Raw genomic sequence first — 21,521 nt, 5'->3', positions numbered from 1 at the left:
GGGCCTATGAATTGTCAGACATTGTATATGATACATTATGTAAAGACATGAAAATTAAGGATCCCCAGGCTGTGCTTTCTTTTTACCTAACAAATTTTTATTGAGCACTTAACTAAGGGTCAAGAACTGTTGACTATTGCTGTGAACAATTTCTATGGTTTCTGCTCTCATAGAATTTATACTCTGTTGATAGACACCAGTAATAAAAGGAAATGTGAAGAAAGAAAGTTCCAGAAAGTGATATGAAAATAAGACAAAATAATAGAATATTAGGTAACCAGGGAAAAGGGGATGACAGACAGTGCAGGTGGTACAGGAAGTTTCCTTTGAGAAGGTTTCCTGTGAACTGAGTCTTATGGTGCCTGCTAAATTGCTTCAGTCATGTCCGACTCTTTGTGACTCTATGGACTGTAGACACACCAAGCTCTTCTGTCCATGGGAGTCTCCCCCGTGGGAGAATCCTGAAATGGGTTGCCATTTCCTCCTCCAGGGGATCTTTCTGACACAGGGACTGAACCCGCATCTCTTAAGACTCCTGCAATGGCAAATGGATTCTTTACCACCAGTGTCACCTGGTAAGTTGCATGCATTATAATTCCCCAGTTCTCTTCCTCTTTCCTATAAGAAAAGTAGACTTTCCCACCATAGGATGTTCAGTGTCCCTGTAGGAGGCGTTTCCTTTCCTATCATGTTAATATCAAACTTGGCTCTGTGATATGCTTTGACCAAAGAAATGGGAGCACAGAGCTGAGACTGTGCCAACTCCATGGTACAGCTCTGACAACAAGCACATGATTTCATCAGCATGCTTGTTCTCCTGCCATGAGTTTGACATTTTCTGGTTAGGTTTGGTCCTTGAGCCTGGATCCTAGAAGGAAGAAAATATGAGGGCGCAGATCCACAGCTAACTCATAGTTCATGGATCAGCCACAAAATAAGCAAGAAATAGGAGTCTGTCTTTTTGAGACAGTATAACATGGTAAAAGGTGACTAACAAATACTGCTGAATAATAAGAAGGAGCCAATTTTGGAAAGACTAGGGAAAAATTGTGTGTGTGTGTGTGTGTGTTGTTGAGCTTTCATTTGGCATGCTCAAGGAACAGAAAGAAAACCAGTGTGGGTGGCACAAAATTGGAGATGGCATAACAGAGGTATGAAAGAAAGGGCCAGATGGTGTACATTTTTTCAAGTCAAGGGAAAGAGTCTGGACGATATAAGCTCCTCAAAAATTGGATGAAGATAGTCAAAAAGTAAAAACTTCCAGTTAGAAGTTGTACAAATAAGTACTAGGAATGTAATATACAGCATAATGAATACAATTAACATCACTGTGTGTTGTATATGAAAGCTGTTAAGAGAGTAAATCCTCAGATTTCTCATCACAAGGGAAAAAGACTCATTTCATCTTTTATCTATGTGAGATGAAAGATGTTCACTAAACTTATTGTGGTAATCATTACATGGTATATATAAATCAAATCATTGTGCTGTACACTTAAAATTTGCACTGTGCTGTATCTTGAGTATGGGCTTCCTAGGTGGTGCAGTGGTAAAGAATCCACCTGCTAATGCAGGAGATGCAGGAGACATGAGTTCGATCCCTGGGTCGGGAATATCCCCCGGAGGAGGAAATGGCAACCCTCTCCAGTACTCTTGCTGCAAAATTCCCTTGGACAGAGGAGCCTGGAAGGCTGCAGTCCATGGGGTAGCAAAGAGTCTTTGCTGAGAGTCTTAGCAAAGAGTCATGACTGAGCAACTGAGCACATGTTGATTATATCTCAAAAAACCTGGAGGGAAATAAATTTTAATAGAAATTATTTAAAACCTTTTGAAGGACACATCTAAAAGTTATCTTTAAAACAGTTGCCCTCATTACACTTCACTTTTTTCATTTTTAACTTACTTTACATTTACAGAAAAATTGCAACAACAGAATGAAGTTTGCATGTAGCCTCCCAGCTTCTCCTATTAACACCTGACATAACCACAACACAAGGATCAGAAGCAGGATATTAACATCTGGTAGAACATTATTAGCTTAGCTACAGACCTTACTTGAATTTCACCCGTTTTTCCACTAATACTGTCTCTGTGTTTCAGAAAGTCATCCTGGATCTCACTTGAAATACCATACTGCATTTCTTATTTCTCCTTAGTTGCCTGCATTCTGTAACAGTTCTTCAGCTTTTTCTTGGCTTTCTTGACCTTGAAATTTTGAAGAGTATTGATCAGATATTTTGTATAATATTTCTCAAAGAGAAGAACAGTTGGGTTTGTCTAATATTTTCTTGTGTTTGGAGTAAGGTTATGCTTTTTGATAAGGAAACCTCAGAAATGATGTGTCTTTCTCATTGTGTCAAATCAAAACTTTCATGACATTGGTGTCTCTTTATTGTTAGCGATGTTGATCTTGACTGTTCGGTAAGTTGGTGTCTGCTACATTTCACCACTGTAAAGTTACTATCTTTCCTTTTGTAGTTAGTAAATATCTTGGAGAAGACATTTTGGTAATTTTCTATTTCCTTCCTGCCTTGTACATTTATTAGCTATAATTCTACAGCAAGGAAGAATTCTTCCTTCTCCCTAATTTATTTATTTACCCAAATACTTTTATCAGTGTGGACACATAAATATTTATTTTATTCTACAAGTTATCATCTAATATTGTCACTTTTATTTCATTGCTTAAATTGTTCCACCTTTGGCCATGAGGAGCTCATTCAAGTTGGCTCTTGAACAAAAGAGAAATTTCAATAGGCTCCATTTTTTATTGAGCATTTCCTTATATTCTAGTACCATAAGATGTCCAAGTTCATCTTATGTTTCTCTTGACTCAGCTCAGAAATCAACCGCTTCTCATTGGAGCCCCTGGGATCAACTACTCCTTGGAGCCTTGGTCCCTTCATTGTCGGATGGTGGCTAGAAACCAAGAACTCTTTTGTACTTTGTTTTTCAATGAAACAGTATGCCTCGGAAATCAAAAGTATATTTTAAAATATGGGAGGGGATGCCATATCTTCTCCACTAGTTTAATCCTCTGCACCTACAACTTAAATACATTACAGTTCTGAATTTTTAAAAATATGTTTCAATATAACATGTCCTTTAATGCACACTGCTGAAATTTAAGCCTTTAAAATGTTCCTATTTTACATCCATCTGTATTTCTGGCAGAGGAGCAAATATTTGAGACAAGACCACAGATTTCCATATACTGGGCAATGTTCACCATTGTCAAGCTCAGCTTTCCCTGAAGATCAGCAGGCCTGATATCTGACATGAAGTCAAGCAAATTGTCTATTTCCACAGTTGGAAACTCTATGCACATTGATGGAAAAAACTGGAAACGACTGAAACTGTGTTTGGTTTGGACAACTCACTTGAATGAGAGAGAGACCAACATGAGTTCTGCCCTAGTGATGTCTGAAAATCTAGCTCTTGGGTCTACCTTAAACAGCCTACCTATTTGACTTTGACTGGAGTTCAGATACATAAACCAAATATCTTTGCTTTGGCTTCTCTTGAGTCATATCAGTCTACACCTCATCAAGAGTATGAAGTTTGGAAAAACAAAGAAACGATTGAGCATCCTAAATTCAGCTGTTAATTTTAGCCTCTGGGAATGTCAATGAAAGGACCTCAAGTTTTGTTTAATTGTTTTTCATTGGTTCTTTCTGTGTTTAGAGAAATTTGAGTAGAAGGGGTTGCCTTTTCTATTGTCAATATGATGAAATACATCTCCAAGTGCCAACTTTTAAATTTAGGAGTTTAAAATTGCATATTTATTTTAAAAAACACTTATCCAGAGAAGTAGCTGTCAATCTACATTTTAGGAGATTGATTTGTTTGAATATTGAGAAAGCCAATTATATTTTTATCTGACAGTTAAAGAAAATTTTCTGTGTGTAGGATAATGTTTCAAAATCCAATTTAAGCAGTGTATCTACAAATGGAAAGATGAACAGCTTGAAAATTGCATCTTAATGAAGAAAGAAAAAGTAGAGTTTATTTTATTTGTGTTATAGCTTTTCAACCAAATCTGTAAATACTATCAGTTCAGTTCAGTCACTCAGTCGTGTCCAACTGTTTGTAACCCCATGGACTGCAGCACGCCAAGCTTCCCCATCCATCACCAACTCCCGGCTTGCTCAACCTCGTGTCCATTAAGTTGGTAATGCCGTCCAACCACCCATCCTCTGTCATCCCCTTCTCCTCCTGCCTTTGATCTTTCCCAGCATCAGGGTCTTTTCCAGTGAGTCAGTTCTTTCAATCAGGTGGCCAAAGAATTGGAGTTTCAGCTTCAGCATCAGTCCTTCCAATGAATATTCAGGACTGATTTCCTTTAGGATTGACTGGTTTGATCTCCTTGCTGTCCAAGGAGTCCAAGGAGTCAATGGTTGGTTTGATTTACTTTCAGTCCAAGTAAATACTATATCCTTTAAAATACAGAAGAACAGAGGAAATTTTCTAGATAATAGGACTCATATAAGATATCTATAAATTTAAGAAAAGAGTGTTAGGAATTCAAAAATCAAATTATTCAGGTTATCACCTTTACTTTCCACTTGCCCTTTGCATGTGAATACCTGGGGTGGTCAAAGCTAAATCTGTTTAAGATATTTGTATGGCTCCAGAACAAATTTCCTGAGCATAAGAAGAGTCTGTAAAGCATTAAAATTTTTGCAGGAAGGGTGGGGTAGCACTTCCAGGACCTGAGAGTGGGCTCTTGTGTAACGCTCAGAAATGAATTGTCCAAGGAAACACACATGCTGACAAAGCGAGAGACTCTTTTGTGAGAGGGTGCCTAGGCAGACAGCAGTAAGGTAAGGTAACCTAGGAGGACTGCTCTGCCACGTGGCTCACAGTCTAGGATTTCATGGTGATGAGATTAGTTTCTGGGTTGTCTCTGGCCAATTGTTCTGACTCAAGGTCCTTCCTGGTGTCTCATGCATTGCTCAGTGAAGATGGGTGCAAGTAAGGAGGGTTCTGGAAGGCTGGTAGGACATGTGACATCTCCTTTTGACCTTTCCTGAGTTCTTCTGGTTGACGGTGGCTTATTCTGTGTTCCTTACCAAAACCTCCTGTCATAAAGTAACTCATGCAAATGATTACTCTGGTGCCTGGCCAGGGCGGGCGGTTTCAGTGTGTTTCCCCTAACAAAAGGGCAAATGCTTGGGCTCCATCCCCAAAGACTTTGACTCAGGTCTAGAAATCTGTAATTTTTTTTTTTATTCAAGCATAGTTGATTAATAATATTATGTTAGTTTTAGATGCACAACATAATTGATTCAGTATTTTTATAGATTATACTCTGATTAAAGTTATTACAAAGTATTTGCTATATTTTTTCTCTGTGTAATATATCCTTATAACATTTCTTTTTTCACTTTATTATCTTTTTATTTATAACTGAAGGACAATTGCTTTAGAATATTGGGTTGGCTTCTGCCATATATCAACATGAATCAGCCACAGGTATACATATGTTCCTTCCCTCTTGAACCTCCCTACCACCTTCTATCCCATCCCACCCCTCTACATTGACACACAGCACCGCTGGTGTGTCATACAAATTCCCACTGGCTATCTGTTACATACAGTAATGTAAATGAATAGTGCATTACAGTATCATAGTTTTCAGTAAATTCTAAGCAAATTTTTAACAAAATTTTTGTTTAATAACTAGCTTAACATCTACCATTTAAGTTGTAGATTTCATTGTAGGCTTATAATGGAGATTTCTCAAGCATACTGATAACGGTGTTAACTTTTAACTTCATATTAACTTAATAGATAATACAATATATTAAAATAATTTTTAAACTTCAAATTGCTACACTCTTTCCAATTAAATTGTCATTTGTACTTGGATACAATTTAGATGGAATTTCATACAAAATTTTTAAAAGGCCAAAGCCATGAGAAATTATTCCATTTGATATCATAAAGTTTGCATATTTATTCAGATCTTCTTAACCTTGCAAGTCTGTTGAAAGTAGTATGGAAATTGTTCATGAACAGGCTTTCTCATTAGATTTTTGGCATCTCTACATCAGTCTCAGCCAGAACCCTGAAGAGCAAAGGCAAAATTGGAACACATTTATCTGAATATTTCAGACCCTCCAATGAGGTTACTTCCAAAAGCTAAGGAAGGGTCATGGGGATTCTTTTTTCCCTGCTTCTTCTTCTATAAAATCTTCCATTATCCAAACTCATTATTTAAAAAAAAAATGCTATCTCCAAGTGTGCTTTATTTGTCGAATGTCAATGCAAAAACTTTTTGGTTGAGTTTCAGGTCCTGAAAACAATCGTATTAAACACAGTGGCCATCCAAGTGCAATTTAAAGATCCCCTGGCAATTTTCAAAAGGAGCAAGGATTAATCCCAAATCCTGGCCAATGTCAATAAAACTGCTTCTAATTTCCTCAGTCCCGTTTGAGCTACTGTCAAGAGCATAATAGGTTTCTCCCATTAGCATACATAGTTTCTCACTACTAGCGTTTAACTCATTACTTTGTAAAGCACTTTAAAGTACTTTGAAATACCCCAAGTATGAAAACTGCTATTTAAAAACAATTCTCGCTGTTCTGCACCATATCAGAATAACCTAGCTAGCCCACCTGAAATAACACTAATGACTCTTAAACTCAAGGCTTTACAAAAAGCCTTTTTTCTCCACTAATTCCAAATAAAGTAGATGGCATCATGTAAATTATTTTCAACCCTTATCTCATTAACCTGCTATAGCTTACCCCGTGTTTGAAAATGACCATGGGTGATGTAAGTCCTCACTTTGACCACAAACATCTTGAAAACAGGGTCTACTTTTGCATCCTCCAGAACCAAATCATGGTACCTTAGAAAAATAGATAATAGGCATTTGGTATAAACATTATTATTTATTTGTTAGTCCTTTCAAACATCTGTCCATTCACCTATACTTCACATGTGGAAGTCATGAGTCAGGCACTAAGGATAAAGAAATAACATTTTAAAATAAGACAATATAAGATAAATAAATAGTTTGATTGATTTTGTCCTCAGGAGTCTTAGAATAATGTTGGAAAACAGAAGTGAAAATTGACAATAAAGTACAATCAAATTCATAAGAATCCTTAACAGAGGGCCTATGGTAACACAGAGTAACTGGAGTTTTACAGAGGATTTCCTGGTTGAGAGACACCTGAGGTGAGTCCTTAGGGATAAGCGAATAGTAGTGATGCCAAGAAGAGGGAGAACATCTCTTGCAGACAGAAGAGAATAAGCAAAGGCTGGCAGTTCAGAGAACTGCAAGTACTTAGCATGACTAAAACAGTGCTCTCAGTGGTGGCAGGACCGCCCCCTAGGGGATGCTTTGAAAAAGCAATGGAGATATTTTGGTACCAGGTCCCATTGAGTGGTGGGTACTACTGGTCTATAAGTGATAAAGAGCCAAGGATGCTAGATGTTCTGTAACGGGCAGGCCAATTCTGCATAATGAAAAATTGTCCCAAGTTCAACACAAGTTTGGAATGTCCCTTCAGACATTCATGTCAATGGAAAACTTGTACGTAACTGTCTTGGTTTAGAGCCTAACCTCATGTTACATATAATATGAAAATTTTTTGCAGAATTTTAATGTACACTCAATTTGCCAGGAATGCAATCACCATGTAAATCAAAGAAAGGTTTTACTTCACCTTTTTTGGAACTTTATCAAGAGTTATTCACCATTTCAGAAAATAACATCAATGATGCCATATATTTCTTGGTATCTGAGTTACCAATTCATCCACCTGTGTCAATCCATATCTATAGTTATCATAGTCAAAGTCATTCTACTTATAAGCACAAGCATCTGATGACTTCATTAAGTCCAAGCATTTTATATTATTTTATTATTTATCACTTTTCTTTTAATTTTCCTTCAAGTAGTATAATTAAGGCATTTAAAGCATTCTTTGCACAGATAGGTTTAATTTATGAGTTTCATTTCAGGATAGTAAAATTGTGTTACAAAATGCTCAATGTTAACAAAGAGGGCTTTAGATTGCAGAGGAGAGATGGGCTGGTGTGCTGATAGCATCTCTTTCCCTAAAGACCTCAGTCCTTACACATGAACCTCTAATTGCCATGAGATGTTCCCAGTTCTAAGACTCTGATTATGGTTTAATGCTTGCTGGAAAAATAAATGAGAAAAATCAAGTTAGGGGACCACTTATTTTTCCCTGCATGAAACATTTTAATGTGATTTTGCACTTACATTCCCCTGGCTATTTCAGCAACATAAAAAGCCTATCCCATCTCAGGGCCCAAGTGAATAAATTCAAGAGCATTTTTTCTCTTAACTTCCCTAATTGGTCCTTCAGCATCATTCAGAGATGGTAGCAATGGTACCAATATTAATAAGCTAGCATTTATTAAGCACCTACTACGTACTAGGTACTATGCTAAGTATTTTTCATAGTTAATTGCCTACTCTTGCAATTAACTTGTAAAGGTATATACTTTTATCATCTATTTTATAGATAAGCAAACAGAATTAAGTGACTTTTCTGAGGCCACACCAGCTTTAAGTGGTAGAGGCAGGTTCAAAGACCAGATGCGCTGGGATCCAGAACTCACAATCTTTCCAAGATACTAAGCTTTGCATGTGCAAAAATAGTTGTCTTCTAGGTTTTTATAGTTTCTCAATTTTGGACAGAGAAGATTTCAGATTGACAAACTGTAGCACACAATTCAAATCTACTCCCACTTGAAGCTGTGGTAGAAAAATATTCATATCTAAAAAAGAGAACGTGACTAACTACTCAGTGATTGCTACAGGACACCAAGAGAAAGTGATAAAATTACAGGGTGCTCTCTGAAACTTTATGAAAGCATGTCAAATATGAATATATTGGTGTTGGATTTGTCAATGAATAACTAATATTACTCCAAATTTGGAATCACTGAATAGATGTTATTTGGCTTACCTCTGACATTGCCCAACATCGACTGAAATATGGAACATGAGCATGACATATAGAAAAAAAAGTAGTGCTTGAGTATGTCATCCTTGAGAAGAAAGTAGTTTTTCTTGATCTCTATTAAAAATGTAAAAAGAAGATGCAACAGTGAAATCTTCACCATCTGAAGTGAGGGATTCCTTTATACCAGAAATAAGTTACCCATCACAAATACTATGATAAATAGCTCCCTCTTCTTGTTCAAAACATTTAGAACAAAGATTTTAAGTTAGCGATGCTGCTGCTGCTGCTGCTAAGTTGCTTCAGTCGTGTCCGACTCTGTGCGACCCCATAGACGGCAGCCCACCAGGCTCCGCCGTCCCTGGGATTCTCCAGGCAAGAATACTGGAGTAGGTTGCCGTTTCCTTCTCCAGTGCATGAAAGGGAAAAGGGAAAGTGAAGTCACTCAGTCGTGTCCGACTCTTAGCGACCCCATGGACTGTAACCTACCAGGCTCCTCTGTCCACGGGATTTTCCAGGCAAGAGTACTGGAGTGGGGTGCCATTGCCTTCTCCGAGTTAGCGATGAAAGAGATCTAAAAAATACTGCTTTTAAATTTGCTCTAATACACAGAAATGAAACACCTGCTAAGTTTTACTTTGATTTCATTTGTTTTTTCACTTAAAAAAAAATGCTCTCCAGATTCATCTTCCTTATCATCATTACCACTATTCACATGTGGAAGCAGTGGCATTGAATAGAAAGATGGCTGGTTTGGGAACCAGAGAAAGTTAGGTTGCAATTCTGAGTATGGATGGGAAGCCTGGAGCAAGTCACTTTTCTTTCCTGCACTTCATTTTCCTTATCTGTAAAGAGAGGATTATGCCACATATATAACAAAACCATGCCAGGCACATGGCATGTGTTCGATAAATGGTAACTATTACTGAACATGGTAAATGCCAAAGAGGAGAAGAGGTGTAAAATATGGTCACTACCCTTGAGCAATCTACAATCTACTTGGAATAAAAGGACTCATACATAAAAGATAAATGAGAATAGAATGTAGAATATACTAATTGCAAAATGAGTTAGACAATAATATTTTTATAAATTTATTTTTTAATTGAATGATGATTGCTTTACAAAATTTTGTTTTTTCTGTCAAAGCTCAACATGGATCAGCCATAGGTATACGTATGACATATGTCCCCTCCCTCTTGTACCTCCCTCCCATCTCTCTCCCCATCCACCCCTCTAGGTTGATAAAGAGCTGCTGTTTGAGTTTCCTGAGACATACAGCTAATTCCCATTGGCTATTTATTTTACATATGGCAATGTAAATTGAAAAAAAATCCCACAAGGAGGACCAGGATGGTTTCATGGAGGGGCGGAGCCTGAGTTGGGTCTTTGAACATCATTGGGAAAAACAAGAAGATATTTCCAACATCAGGGCTGGCATCCAGTAGGCATAGTGCCTGGGGTCTCAAGTATGTTTAAAGGCTCATGAAATTTTTTCATTTTAATTTCTTTTAAAATCAGAAGAAAGAGATGGATATAATAACAATGAATGTGTAATAATCAACCCAACCTGGATTATATTTGTCTTTATAATAACACAGTCATAAAATATAATTGTTGTGATTTTTCTGGTGAAAGAAGGAGCCCATGAAGGCAGATATTGCCAAAGTCCATATCAGTCATTCTGCAGCCCTGCCAGAGAGGGGACTGGTAACTTTTTCCAGAATTTCTGTCACTATGCTAATAATTTACTCTTTGATATAAATTGAATGTATCCCCCAAAATTCATACACTGAATTCACATTCATAGGCACAATGTGATTTTATTAAGAGGTAGGAACTTTGGGGAAGTGCCTAGGTGATGAAGGTGGAGTGCTTTTGAATCATATTAGTGCCCTTATAAAAGAAACCCCAGGTTTAGCACATTCCACAGTGTGAGTTTACAGTCTTCTATAAAGTGGGCCCTCATCATTCACCAAATTTGCCAACACCATGATATTGAACCTCCCAGCCTCCAGAACTGTGAGAAATAAACATTTCTTATTTATAAACCACTCAATTTACCTGCAGCTAACATAATACTCAAAATATTCAACAGTGAAAAGCTGAAAGCCTTCCCGCTAGAATCTGGAATAAGACAAGGACGCCCACTCTCACAACTTTTATTCAACATAGTATTGAAAGTCTTAGCCATGGCAATAAGACAAGAAAAATAAATAAAAGATGACCAAAATGGAATGGAACAGGTAAAATTGTCATTATATGCAAATAACATGATACTATATATAGAAAACTCTAAAGACTTCACATAAAAACTACTAGAACTGATAGATGAATTCAGTAATGTCACATGATACAAGGTTAACATACAGAAATCTATTGCATATCTTTACACTAACAATGAAATGTTAGAAAGGGAAAGTAAAAAAAAAAAAAAAAAGCAATCCTTTCAAAATTGTATCAAAAAATAAAACAAAATACTTAGGAATAAACTTTATCAAGGAGGTAAAAGACTTACATGCTGAGAACTATTGATAAAACACTGATAAAGGAAATTGAAGATGATTCAATGAAATGGAAAGATATCCCATGCTTTTGGATTGACAGAATTAATGTTGTTAAAATGCTCATACTACCCAAAGCAATTTACAGATTTATGTGATCTCTATCAAATTACCATGACTTTTTTAACAGAACTATAAGAAATAATGCTAAAATTTATATGAAACCACAAAAGACCCAGAATTGCCAAAGCAATCCTGAGAAAAAGAACAAAACTGGAAGCATAACCTTCCCAGACTTAAGACAATATTACAAAGCTACAACAATCCAAACAACGTGGTATTGGCACAAAAACAGACATATAGATAAATGGTACAGAACAGACAGTTCAGAAATAAACCCACACACCTATGGTCAATTAATCTTTGACAAAGAAGGCATGAATATACAATGCAGAAAAGACAGTTTTTTCAGCAAGTGGTGTTAGGAAAGTTGGACAGCCACAGGCAAATCAATGAAGTTAGAACACACCCTCACAACATGTGCAAAAAATAAACTCAAAATGGTTAAAAGACTTAAATATAACACTTGATGCCATATAATTCCTAGAAGAGAACATAGGCAAAACATTCTCTGACATAAATCATGGCAGTGTATTCTTAGGTCAATCTCCCAAGACAATAGAAATAAAACCAAAAGTAAACAAATGAGACCTAATCAAACTCATAAACTTTTGCACAGAAAATGAAACATTAGGCAAAATGAAAAAACAACCTACAGACTGAGAGAAAATATTTGCAAATGTTGTGACTGACAAGGGCTTAATTTCCAAAAAATACAGATAGTTCATACACTTCAATAACAAAAAAGTTAAAATTAGCAGAAAACCTAAATAGATATTTCTCCAAAGAAGACATACAGATGGCCAATAGGCACATGAAAAGATGCTCAATATCACTAATTATTAGAGAAATGCAAATCAAAACCACTATGAGGTATTACCTCATATTGGTCAGAGTGGCCATCATCCAAAAAATCTATAAACAATAAATGCTGGAAAGGGTGTGGAGAAAAGGGAACTCGCCTACACTGCTGGTGGGAATGTAAATTTGTACAGCCAATATGGATACAGCATGGAGGCTCCTTAAAAAACTAAAGTTAGAGTTTCCGTATGATCCAACAATCTTACTCCTGGACATGTATCTGAACAAAACTATAATTTGAAAAGATACATGCACTCCAATGTTCAGAGATTCACTATTTATAATAGTCAAGATGTGTAAGCAACCTGAATGTCCACGGATAGATGAATGGCTTAAAGGATGTAGTGTATATATAAACAATGGAATACTACTCGGCCATAAAAAAGAATGAAATAATGCCATTTGTAACAACAAGAATAAACCTAGATATTATCATACTAAGTGAAGTAAGTCAGAAAGAGAAAATTCAAATACTATATAATATTACTTATATGTGGAATCTAAAATATGATACAAATGAACTTATTTATAAAACAGAAACAGATCCACAGACATAGAAACAAATTTATGGTTACCAAAGGGGAAAGGGGATGAAGTAGGGATAAATTCAGAGTCTGGGATTAGCAAATAACCATACATAACCCAGATAAACAACAAGGTCCTACTGTGTAACACAGGGAACTATATTCAATATCTTTTAATAAACCATAATGGAAAAGAATATGAAAAAGAATATATATATAACTGAATCATTTTGCTATACTCCAGAAACTAACACAACATTGTAAATGAAATATGCACGCATGCTCAGTCTCTTCAGTCATGTCCAACTCTTTGTGGCTCTATGGACTGTAGACCACCAGGCTCCTCTGTCCATGGAAATCTCCAGGCAAGAATACTGGAGTGGATTGACATTTCCTTCTCCAGAGGATCTTCCTGATCCAGGGATCGAACCCGGGTCTCTGGTATTGCAGGCAGATTCTTAACTATCTTAACCACTATTTGTGAACCAAATCAGAAGCAACTGTACATTAGATAACAAAACTGACTGTTATTTCAAAGGAAAATTTTAATAGCACACAAGATTCTCTCTCTTTCAGTTCATCGAAACCTGTCAGTTTACCTCATAAAAATCTTCCATGCTTATCCTGGCTTCCCAAGGACTCCAAGGACTCAACCCACAGGGGTCCAGAAACATGCGGTCCCTCTTTGTGTCTCTGTATTCTTGGGCTGTCACCAGATGCTGAGTGAGACATGTCATCGTTTCCCTTCTGACAGAAAAAGAAAAGGGGCAGTCAGAGCCACTGACTACAGTCCCTGGTCCCTACCTAGATAATCCACCAGCACTGGAAAAGAGACAGTCATACCACCCACTGCAGAAAGGAAGAAAAACCGTATTTCAGAATTCTTTCTGGTTTATGTAAAGAGCTCAAAGTTATCTATCTTGTTTCCTCCTTGGTTCAAAAAGGAGTATCATGTTTCCTCACTTGCTGTCCCCAAATACAAATAATATGGTAAATTGATAACTGGGTTACATAAATCAGAGTCTTGTGTCTGAATTCTTTCTAGGTGAGAATCATAGAATTTCAGAACCAAATGAGATCACAGGCAATATCAAATCCAACCCTTTTATTCTGTTTCCGTCTCTAAGTTTATGACTAACTAAATATCCCTCATCAGATTTTCACCTCTTATTCTTCCAGTCAACTTTGTCCTCTTAGGCCATGATGATCTTCCTTAGGCTATTTTCTGTCTTCCCTTCTTTTGCCTATCCTGTGATGCTGGTGCTCACCAGGTTTTTGTATTCTTCCTTTTTAAAAATAAGTCTATCCACTGTTGAGGAGTAATTTCCAAGTTGTCATTACCTCAGCAGGTTAGGGGATCTTAGCAGATAACCAGAGTTCAAAGCTTATCTTAAAATAAAATTAATTTTTTTAATTTAAAAGTATTAATTTTATTTTTTATTGTATGACAATACAGGTCAACCTGCAAAAATTTGAAGGACAAATTTTTTTCTCCAAAAATTTTTCTTTCTTCAGCATAATCCTTCCTTCATAATGGAGTATGAAATTAGGCAACTATTTTATGAGTGGTTGCTCTTCAGCCCAGTCTCAGCAGGCTATTTTACCTTTTCTTTGATGATAGGTTTGGAATTTATCTTCTAACATATGATGATCCACACTTTTGTATACTGAAAGAATGTATCCTGAGACTTTGAAAATATCCTTCCATGCAATGAAAGAGAGCATTTGTTATCAATTAAATGTGAAAAGGTGAACTCTTCTGGAATATTTCTAATTCTAATGCCTGCAATGACAGACCTGGGTTTGATCCCTGGGTTGGGAAGATCCCCTGGAGACAGGAAAGGCTACCCACTCCAGTATTCTGGCCTGGAGAATTCCAGGGATTGTATAGTCCAGTCCATGGGGTTGCAAAGATTCAGACACGACTGAGTGGCTTTCACTTTCAGTCTCTTTAAAACTAATTCTAAAGCTCTATTCTCTATAAAAAAAATTGCTACCAAATACATAGTGGCTATTGAATGAATTGCATGGTTTTAACAGCTTGCAAAATGAAAATAAAATGCAATTCAGAATATAATTCACAGTTATTTAGTAATCTGGTAAGTGGTACAGTAAGATGGTATAACAAAATAATTATGGGATTTGGAGTTAAGAGATCTGGGATCCAGTGTCTACTTCAAAAGGCTTGGTCAAAGTATTTAATTTCTTTGAGACTCAGTTTCCTTAGTTGTAATGCTGGAAGGATGATAATAACAATACACCATCAGTTTGGTGAGAGAACATTTTATATATTAAATATAGAATGTTATGCAAGTATTTCCCTTCTATCTTACAGTATAAGTAGCTCATAATTTTCTTTATTAAAGAGCTATGAGTTCTTTGAATATGGGGAGAACACTGAGATAAATGGCCCTAGTCCATTCTGATCATTTCTATTATTTCTGACCTTTATATTTATTTACTAGGGAAAAAATTACCTCTGTTCAGTTGACTCAGTAAATTAGCTTGTCTCATCTCCACTGCACTGGCACATAAAAGATGCTCAAAAAGTGTTTGCTGAATGTTGACAAATGTCACGAAATTCCAAGGTAACACCCAGAAAATTTTTGTGATGAAAATAAACACAAGAATCTCATGGTGAAGAAAGTAAATGAAGAGAGGTAGAAAATCTGGATGAAAAGATGAAAATCAAGGCATTCATGAGATTTGGCAATAAGAGGGAGTCACGGCTCCCTAGAGGAGACCCAGGAGTCTCTCCATCCCCAGGAGGGAATTATCTGGTTCTGATTTCCTCCTCCTTCTGACACAAGCATCTCTGGCCAGCTTCTCAGCAGGTCATTGATAGATGACTTGATTCCCTCTCTCTGTCCTGTTTAGTTTTCACTTCTCATATTTCCTCCTGCCTCTTATCATCGCTCTTCTGCCTTCCTCTATCTGTACTTCTTCTCTCTTTCTTTAATTGTCATGAGTGTGTGTGTGTTCACCTATATCTGTTGTATAGGAACACACACACACACTCACAGAGACTCAGATGAACTATATTGACAATGAAAACTCTTGAATTCAACCAAGCTTTATTTAAATAATAACTAGCTGATATTTCAATAAGATAATGAGCTAATCTACTAACTGGTGCTCTTTTGTTTTCAATTTCTGGATACTTCTTCCATCCAAGAGACTGCTTAGGTAGTCTAGACTTTCTCCTTTAGGGAAGGGAAAATAGAGCTAATGAGTCAGATTTCCTGGCATAGCTAGTAGATTTTGAAGAATACATAATCGGCCAAAGTTGCATTTTTTCCCCAGTCCAGAACTGTGAAGGGCTGGGGAAAGAAAAGAGCTTAACAGGGAAAGTAAAAAGCATAAGTTTTGGCAAGATCCCAATATGATGCCATCAAAGGGACAAGAAAACAGAATCTCCTAAGTATTGCGATCTGAGAGCAGAGGAGAACTTTGCACCCCTTTTACCCATAGGATTAAAACACAGGAGCAAATGGGTAAAGAAAAGCCCTCAGTCAGTATTGGCAGAGGCAAGAAAATAGAAATGGCTGAGTATATTAGTTTCGTATGAGCGTTAATGTGTTACCACAAGTTCAGTTCAGTTCAGTCATTCAGTCCTCTCCAACTCTTCGTGACCCCATGGACTGCAGCATGCCAGGCCTCCCTGTCCATCACCAACTCCCAGAGTTTACTCAAACTCATGTCCATTGAGTCGGTGATGCCATCCAACCATCTTATCCTCTGTCATACCCTTCTCCTCCCGCCTTCAATCTTTCCCAGCATCAGGGTCTTTTCAAATGAGTCAGCTCTTCGCGTCAGGTGGCCAAAGTACTGGAGTTTCAGCTTCAACATCAGTCCTTCCGATGAACATCCAGGACTGATCTCCTTTAGGATGGACTGGTTGGATCTCCCTCCTTGCAGTCCAAGGGACTCCCAAGAGTCTTCTCCAACATCACAGTTCAAAAGCACCAATTCTTTGGCACTCAGCTTTCTTTATACTCCAACTCTCACATCCATACATGACCATTGGAAAAACCATAGCCTTGACTAGACAGACCTTTGTTGACAAAGTAATGTCTCTGCTTTTTAATCTGCTATCTATGTGGGTCATAACTTTTCTTCCAAGGAGTAAGTGTCTTTTAATTTCATGGCTGCAGTCACCATCTGCAGTGATTTTGGAGCCCAAAAAAATAGTCTGCCACTGGTTACACTGTTTCCCCATCTATTTGCCATGAAGTGATGGGACCGGATACCATAATATTTGTTTTCTGAATGTTGAGATTTAAGCCAACTTTTTCACTCTCCTCTTTCACTTTCATCAAGAGGCTCTTTAGTTCTTCTTCACTTTCTTCCATAAGGGTGGTGCCATCTGCATATCTGAGGTTATTGGTATTTCTCCCAGCAATGTTGATTCCAGCTTGTGCTTCATCCAGCCCAGCGTTTCTCATGATGTACTCTGCATATAAGTTAAATAAGCAAGGTGACAATATACAGCCTTGACATACTCCTTTTCCTATTTTGAACCAGTCTGTTGTTCCATGTCCAATTCTAACTGTTGCTTCCTGACCCACATAGAGATTTCTGAGGAGGCAGGTCATGTGGTCTGGTATTCCCATCTCTTTCAGAATTTTCCACAGTTTATTGTGATCCAGACAGTCAAAGGCTTTGGCATAGTCAATAAAGCAGAAATAGATGTTTTTCTGGAACTCTCTTGCTTTTCGATGATCCAGCGGATGTTGGCAATTTGATCTCTGGTTCCTCTGCCTTTCAAAACCAACTTGAACATCTGGAAGTTCACGGTTCACGTATTGCTAAAGCCTGAATTGGAGAATTTTGAGCATTACTTTACTAACGTGTGAGATGAGTGCAATTGTGTGGTAGTTTGAGCATTCTTTGGCAATGCCTTTCTTTGGGATTGGAATGAAAACTGACCTTTTCCATCCTGTGGCAACTGAGTTTTCCAAATTTGCTGGCATATTGAGTACAGCACTTTCAGACAGTGTGCCTGGTGAACTATGGACGGAGGTTCGTGACATTCTACAGGAGACAGGGAGCAAGACCATCCCCAAGAAAAAGAAATGCAAAAAAGCGAAATGGCTGTCTGAGAAGGCCTTACAAATGGCTGTGAAAAGAAGAGAAGCAAAAAGCAAAGGAGAAAAGGAAAGATATAAGCATCTGAATGCAAAGTTCCAAAGAATAGCAAGGAGAGATAAGAAAGCCTTCCTCAGTAATCAGTGCAAATACATAGAGGAAAACAATAGAACGGGAAAGACTAGAGGTCTCTTCAAGAAAATTAGAGATACCAGGGGAATATTTCATGCAAAGATGGGCTCAATAAAGGACAGAAATGGTATGGACCTAACAGAACCAGAGATATTAAGAAGAGGTGGCAAGAATACGCAGAAGAGCTATACAAAAAAGATCTTCATGACTCAGAAAACCACAATGGTGTGATCACTCACCTAGCGCCAGACATCCTGGTATGTGAAGTCAACTGGGCCTTAGGAAGCATCACTACGAACAAAGCTAGTGGAGGTGATGGAATTTCAGTTGACCTATTTCAAATCCTAAAAGATGATGCTGTGAAAGTGCTGAGTTACCACGAAAAGTGACTTATATCAACAAACATTTCTTGTTTTATAGCTACAGATGTCACCATTTCAAATAGAATCTCTATATGTTAAAACCAAGGTATTTACAGGACTTCACTTCTTTGTGAAGACTCTCAAGGCTTTCCTGCTTCTAGAAGCTGCCTGCCTCCGTTTACTTGTAGCCCCTTTCCTCCATCTTCAAAGATAGCAGTGGCCAGTCAAGTCTTTCTCACACTGAATCACTCTGACAATGACTCTTCTGCCTCCCTCTTCCATATTTAAGAACCCTTATGATTACACTTAGGGGCTTCCCTTGTGGCTCAGCTGGTAAAGAATCTGCCTGCAATGCAGGAGACCTGGGTTCAATCCCTAGATTAGGAAGATCCCCTGGAGAAAGAAAAGGCTACCCACTCCAGTATTTTGGCCTAGAGAATTCCATGGACTGTACAGTCCATTGGGTCGCAAAGAGTCAGACACGACAGAGCAACTTTCACTTTCATGATTACACTGAGCCCATCTGAATAATGCGGGAGAATCTCCCTATTTTAATTTCAAACTGATTGACAATCTTATTTCTTCTGCAACCTTAATTCCCTTTTGATATGAAACATAACATAAACACAGATTCTGGCGATTCAGACAGGGACAGTTTCAGAAAGTCATTATTCTGCCAACTACAGCTGTGCTGTTTGTGATGACCGACATAGCTTCACTGAGTCTCCAAGGTATTGCGGGAACAGCAAAATGTCTCTCATACAGTTGAGAACAGCATGGACATGCCATGGGGTAGGTACTGGAGGAACCAGAGAGGTTGTACTGTCAAACTCAGGAGAATATAGCAGGATATTTATATAATGTCGTGGAGACTAGGAATGAAAAACCACATGCTATGTACATTTCAATAGCTTCCAGCACAGAAAGATGGCAGCCAAGGACCAAATGGCCTCTTTTATCCTGACCCCGATGACTTTATGTTACATAGTGCTTTGATGTTCCCACCATTCCCCTACAATCTTAAATGCAGCCTCAGGGTGAAAAAGAAATGGCAAACCTCAAATCAACTGAGTCTCCTTGGAATTGACTAAGACTAATTTTCCACTATCAATAGACATTTTTTACCCTGACTGATCAACATATAAATTAGGTACATTTGTACACTAGGTACATTAGGTACCCTTGAGTTTATTGTCTGATATTTAATGTGCATTAAATTTTCAACACTTTTTAAATTAGAATGAGCACTTTTTCTGTCTTGTCTAAACCCACTATGTGCAATTATTCTCACTTGTGCTTTTACTTCTTCTCACGTTCAAACAGAGACAAAGATCCTGGGTGATGGACCCCAGACCAGAACCCTGTGTCCCATGGAGTCATCATCTCCTTCCCCATTTCATTTCAAGATGGATTACTTTACCAAGCAAGAGATTTTTTCCTTAAAACTATATTTCTATTTCTAGTCCCCTTGGGATATCTTAGAACAATTAGTTGAGATCTTTCCTCCTAGGAAAAAAAAAAAAATTAACCCTTACCTTTTCCAGGGTTTATGTGAAACAACTTCTTTAAAGGACCCCATTTTGCCATCCACATGGAATTTTGACTTAAGAAATGTCAAGGGAAAAGATGATCAGTGCTATAAAGGTTTCTGCTAGAAGTTTTATATATTCTCTTTAATTCCCACAACATTAAAAAATAGTTATTATTATCCCAATTTACTTATGAGAAAATTGATATCCATGAAGGCACCTCACTTTTGCAAGGAGCCTTAGCTTAGATCCTTCCCGAAGGAGAAACTGACACAAAGGCTTATGTACAGATAGTTTATCTGGGAAGTGAGCCAGGGAGCAGAGCTGAGGGACAGCGGAAGAGGGACAGGGAAGAAGGAAAAACCAATACAAGGTTGCATTATGAAGTTGGCCACCCTTGAAGGGGACAGTGCTTGACTCTGCAGGGCCCTTCCAAGGAGATTTGTGAGCGTGTCACCAAACTGTGCCCCTAGGTTTGGAAAGGGAGAAGAATTTACCATTTTTTACCCTGACTGATCAAGATGGCCCCATCGGTGCTAACTCCGGAACCCTTCTAGTTTTGCAGGTACAAAGCCAAGAGTATTCCCATGGGTGTCCCACATCTAAGCCCTGGGCAGGAAGCTAGAGATATGGGTGGAATGTGACAACACATTGTCCTATTTCACCTGTGTACAGTGACCAGGACAGTAGTGGCTAAACAAGGAGTGGGGCTGGGAGGATGTGGAATGATACACAGAAGTGGCTAATACTCAAGATCATGAGGCTATTAAATACTTGAAATCAGGCCTGCATGACTGCAAGACCTGGATGTCTTCCATAATTCAAATGAGTTCCCAAGAAGAGATTTGGCTTTGAGGAAATAAAGTATGAGTTTATTACACTTGGCAATTAGACAATGGTCTGATATTGATTTTACACTGTATCAGAAGTGGATCATTATGCACTCAGTCTTGGTATATCTAAGGGCAGGAAATCTTCCCCTATTAACCTCAAAATGGGTCTGAAAATAAATGTTACATATAGGACCCCAGAACAGCGCTATCAGGCAAAAAATAAGATGAGCTACATGTGCAATTTTAAATATTTTAGTAGCCAATTAAAAAAATGAACAAAAAAGCAAGTGAAATTAATTTGCATAATCTATTTTATTTAACCCATGGTTTTCAAGGTATTATCATGTCAACATGTAATTAATAAAACAAAATTGTTGAAAATTTTTCCATTCTCTTTTTTGTGATACTAAGTCTTCAAAATCTGGTATGCATTTCACACCTACAACTACAGCTCAGTTTAGACTGAGTGTTCAGTAGCTCAAGTAGCTACTATTACCATTTTGGAGAGTGCAGCTGTAGGATATTTTCTACTCATGAACTGAAGGAGTTAATCTGTGAAAGACATTTCTTTAGGATGAGATGGAATAGGGAGGATTTCTATTTAGTCTTCTGACATTATG

At 37.6% G+C, this 21,521-nt stretch overlaps 1 protein-coding gene across 1 annotated transcript in view; it reads right to left on the bottom strand.

Annotated features, from left to right (window-relative positions):
- Positions 1–5,934: 5,934 nt before the first annotated feature.
- LOC145525176 (uncharacterized) overlaps positions 5,935–21,521 on the bottom strand; it is a 47,567-nt gene continuing 31,980 nt past the window's right edge. The window contains exons 5-9 of the mRNA XM_081538016.1: positions 20,075–20,142; positions 13,557–13,704; positions 8,955–9,065; positions 6,753–6,856; positions 5,935–6,070 (exon numbers count right to left, since the gene is read on the bottom strand). Of these exons, the coding sequence (XP_081394142.1) occupies positions 6,848–6,856; positions 8,955–9,065; positions 13,557–13,704; positions 20,075–20,142 (336 nt within the window). The 3' untranslated portion in view covers positions 5,935–6,070; positions 6,753–6,847. The remainder of the gene's footprint in view (positions 6,071–6,752; positions 6,857–8,954; positions 9,066–13,556; positions 13,705–20,074; positions 20,143–21,521) is intronic.

This window comes from Giraffa tippelskirchi, chromosome 11 (assembly GCF_054371585.1).
Source record: "Giraffa tippelskirchi isolate mGirTip1 chromosome 11, T2T-mGirTip1v1.2.pri, whole genome shotgun sequence".
NCBI lineage: Eukaryota > Metazoa > Chordata > Mammalia > Artiodactyla > Giraffidae > Giraffa > Giraffa tippelskirchi.
Note: the sequence above shows the minus strand (reverse complement) of the source record. Positions and strands in the feature narration are given on the sequence as shown.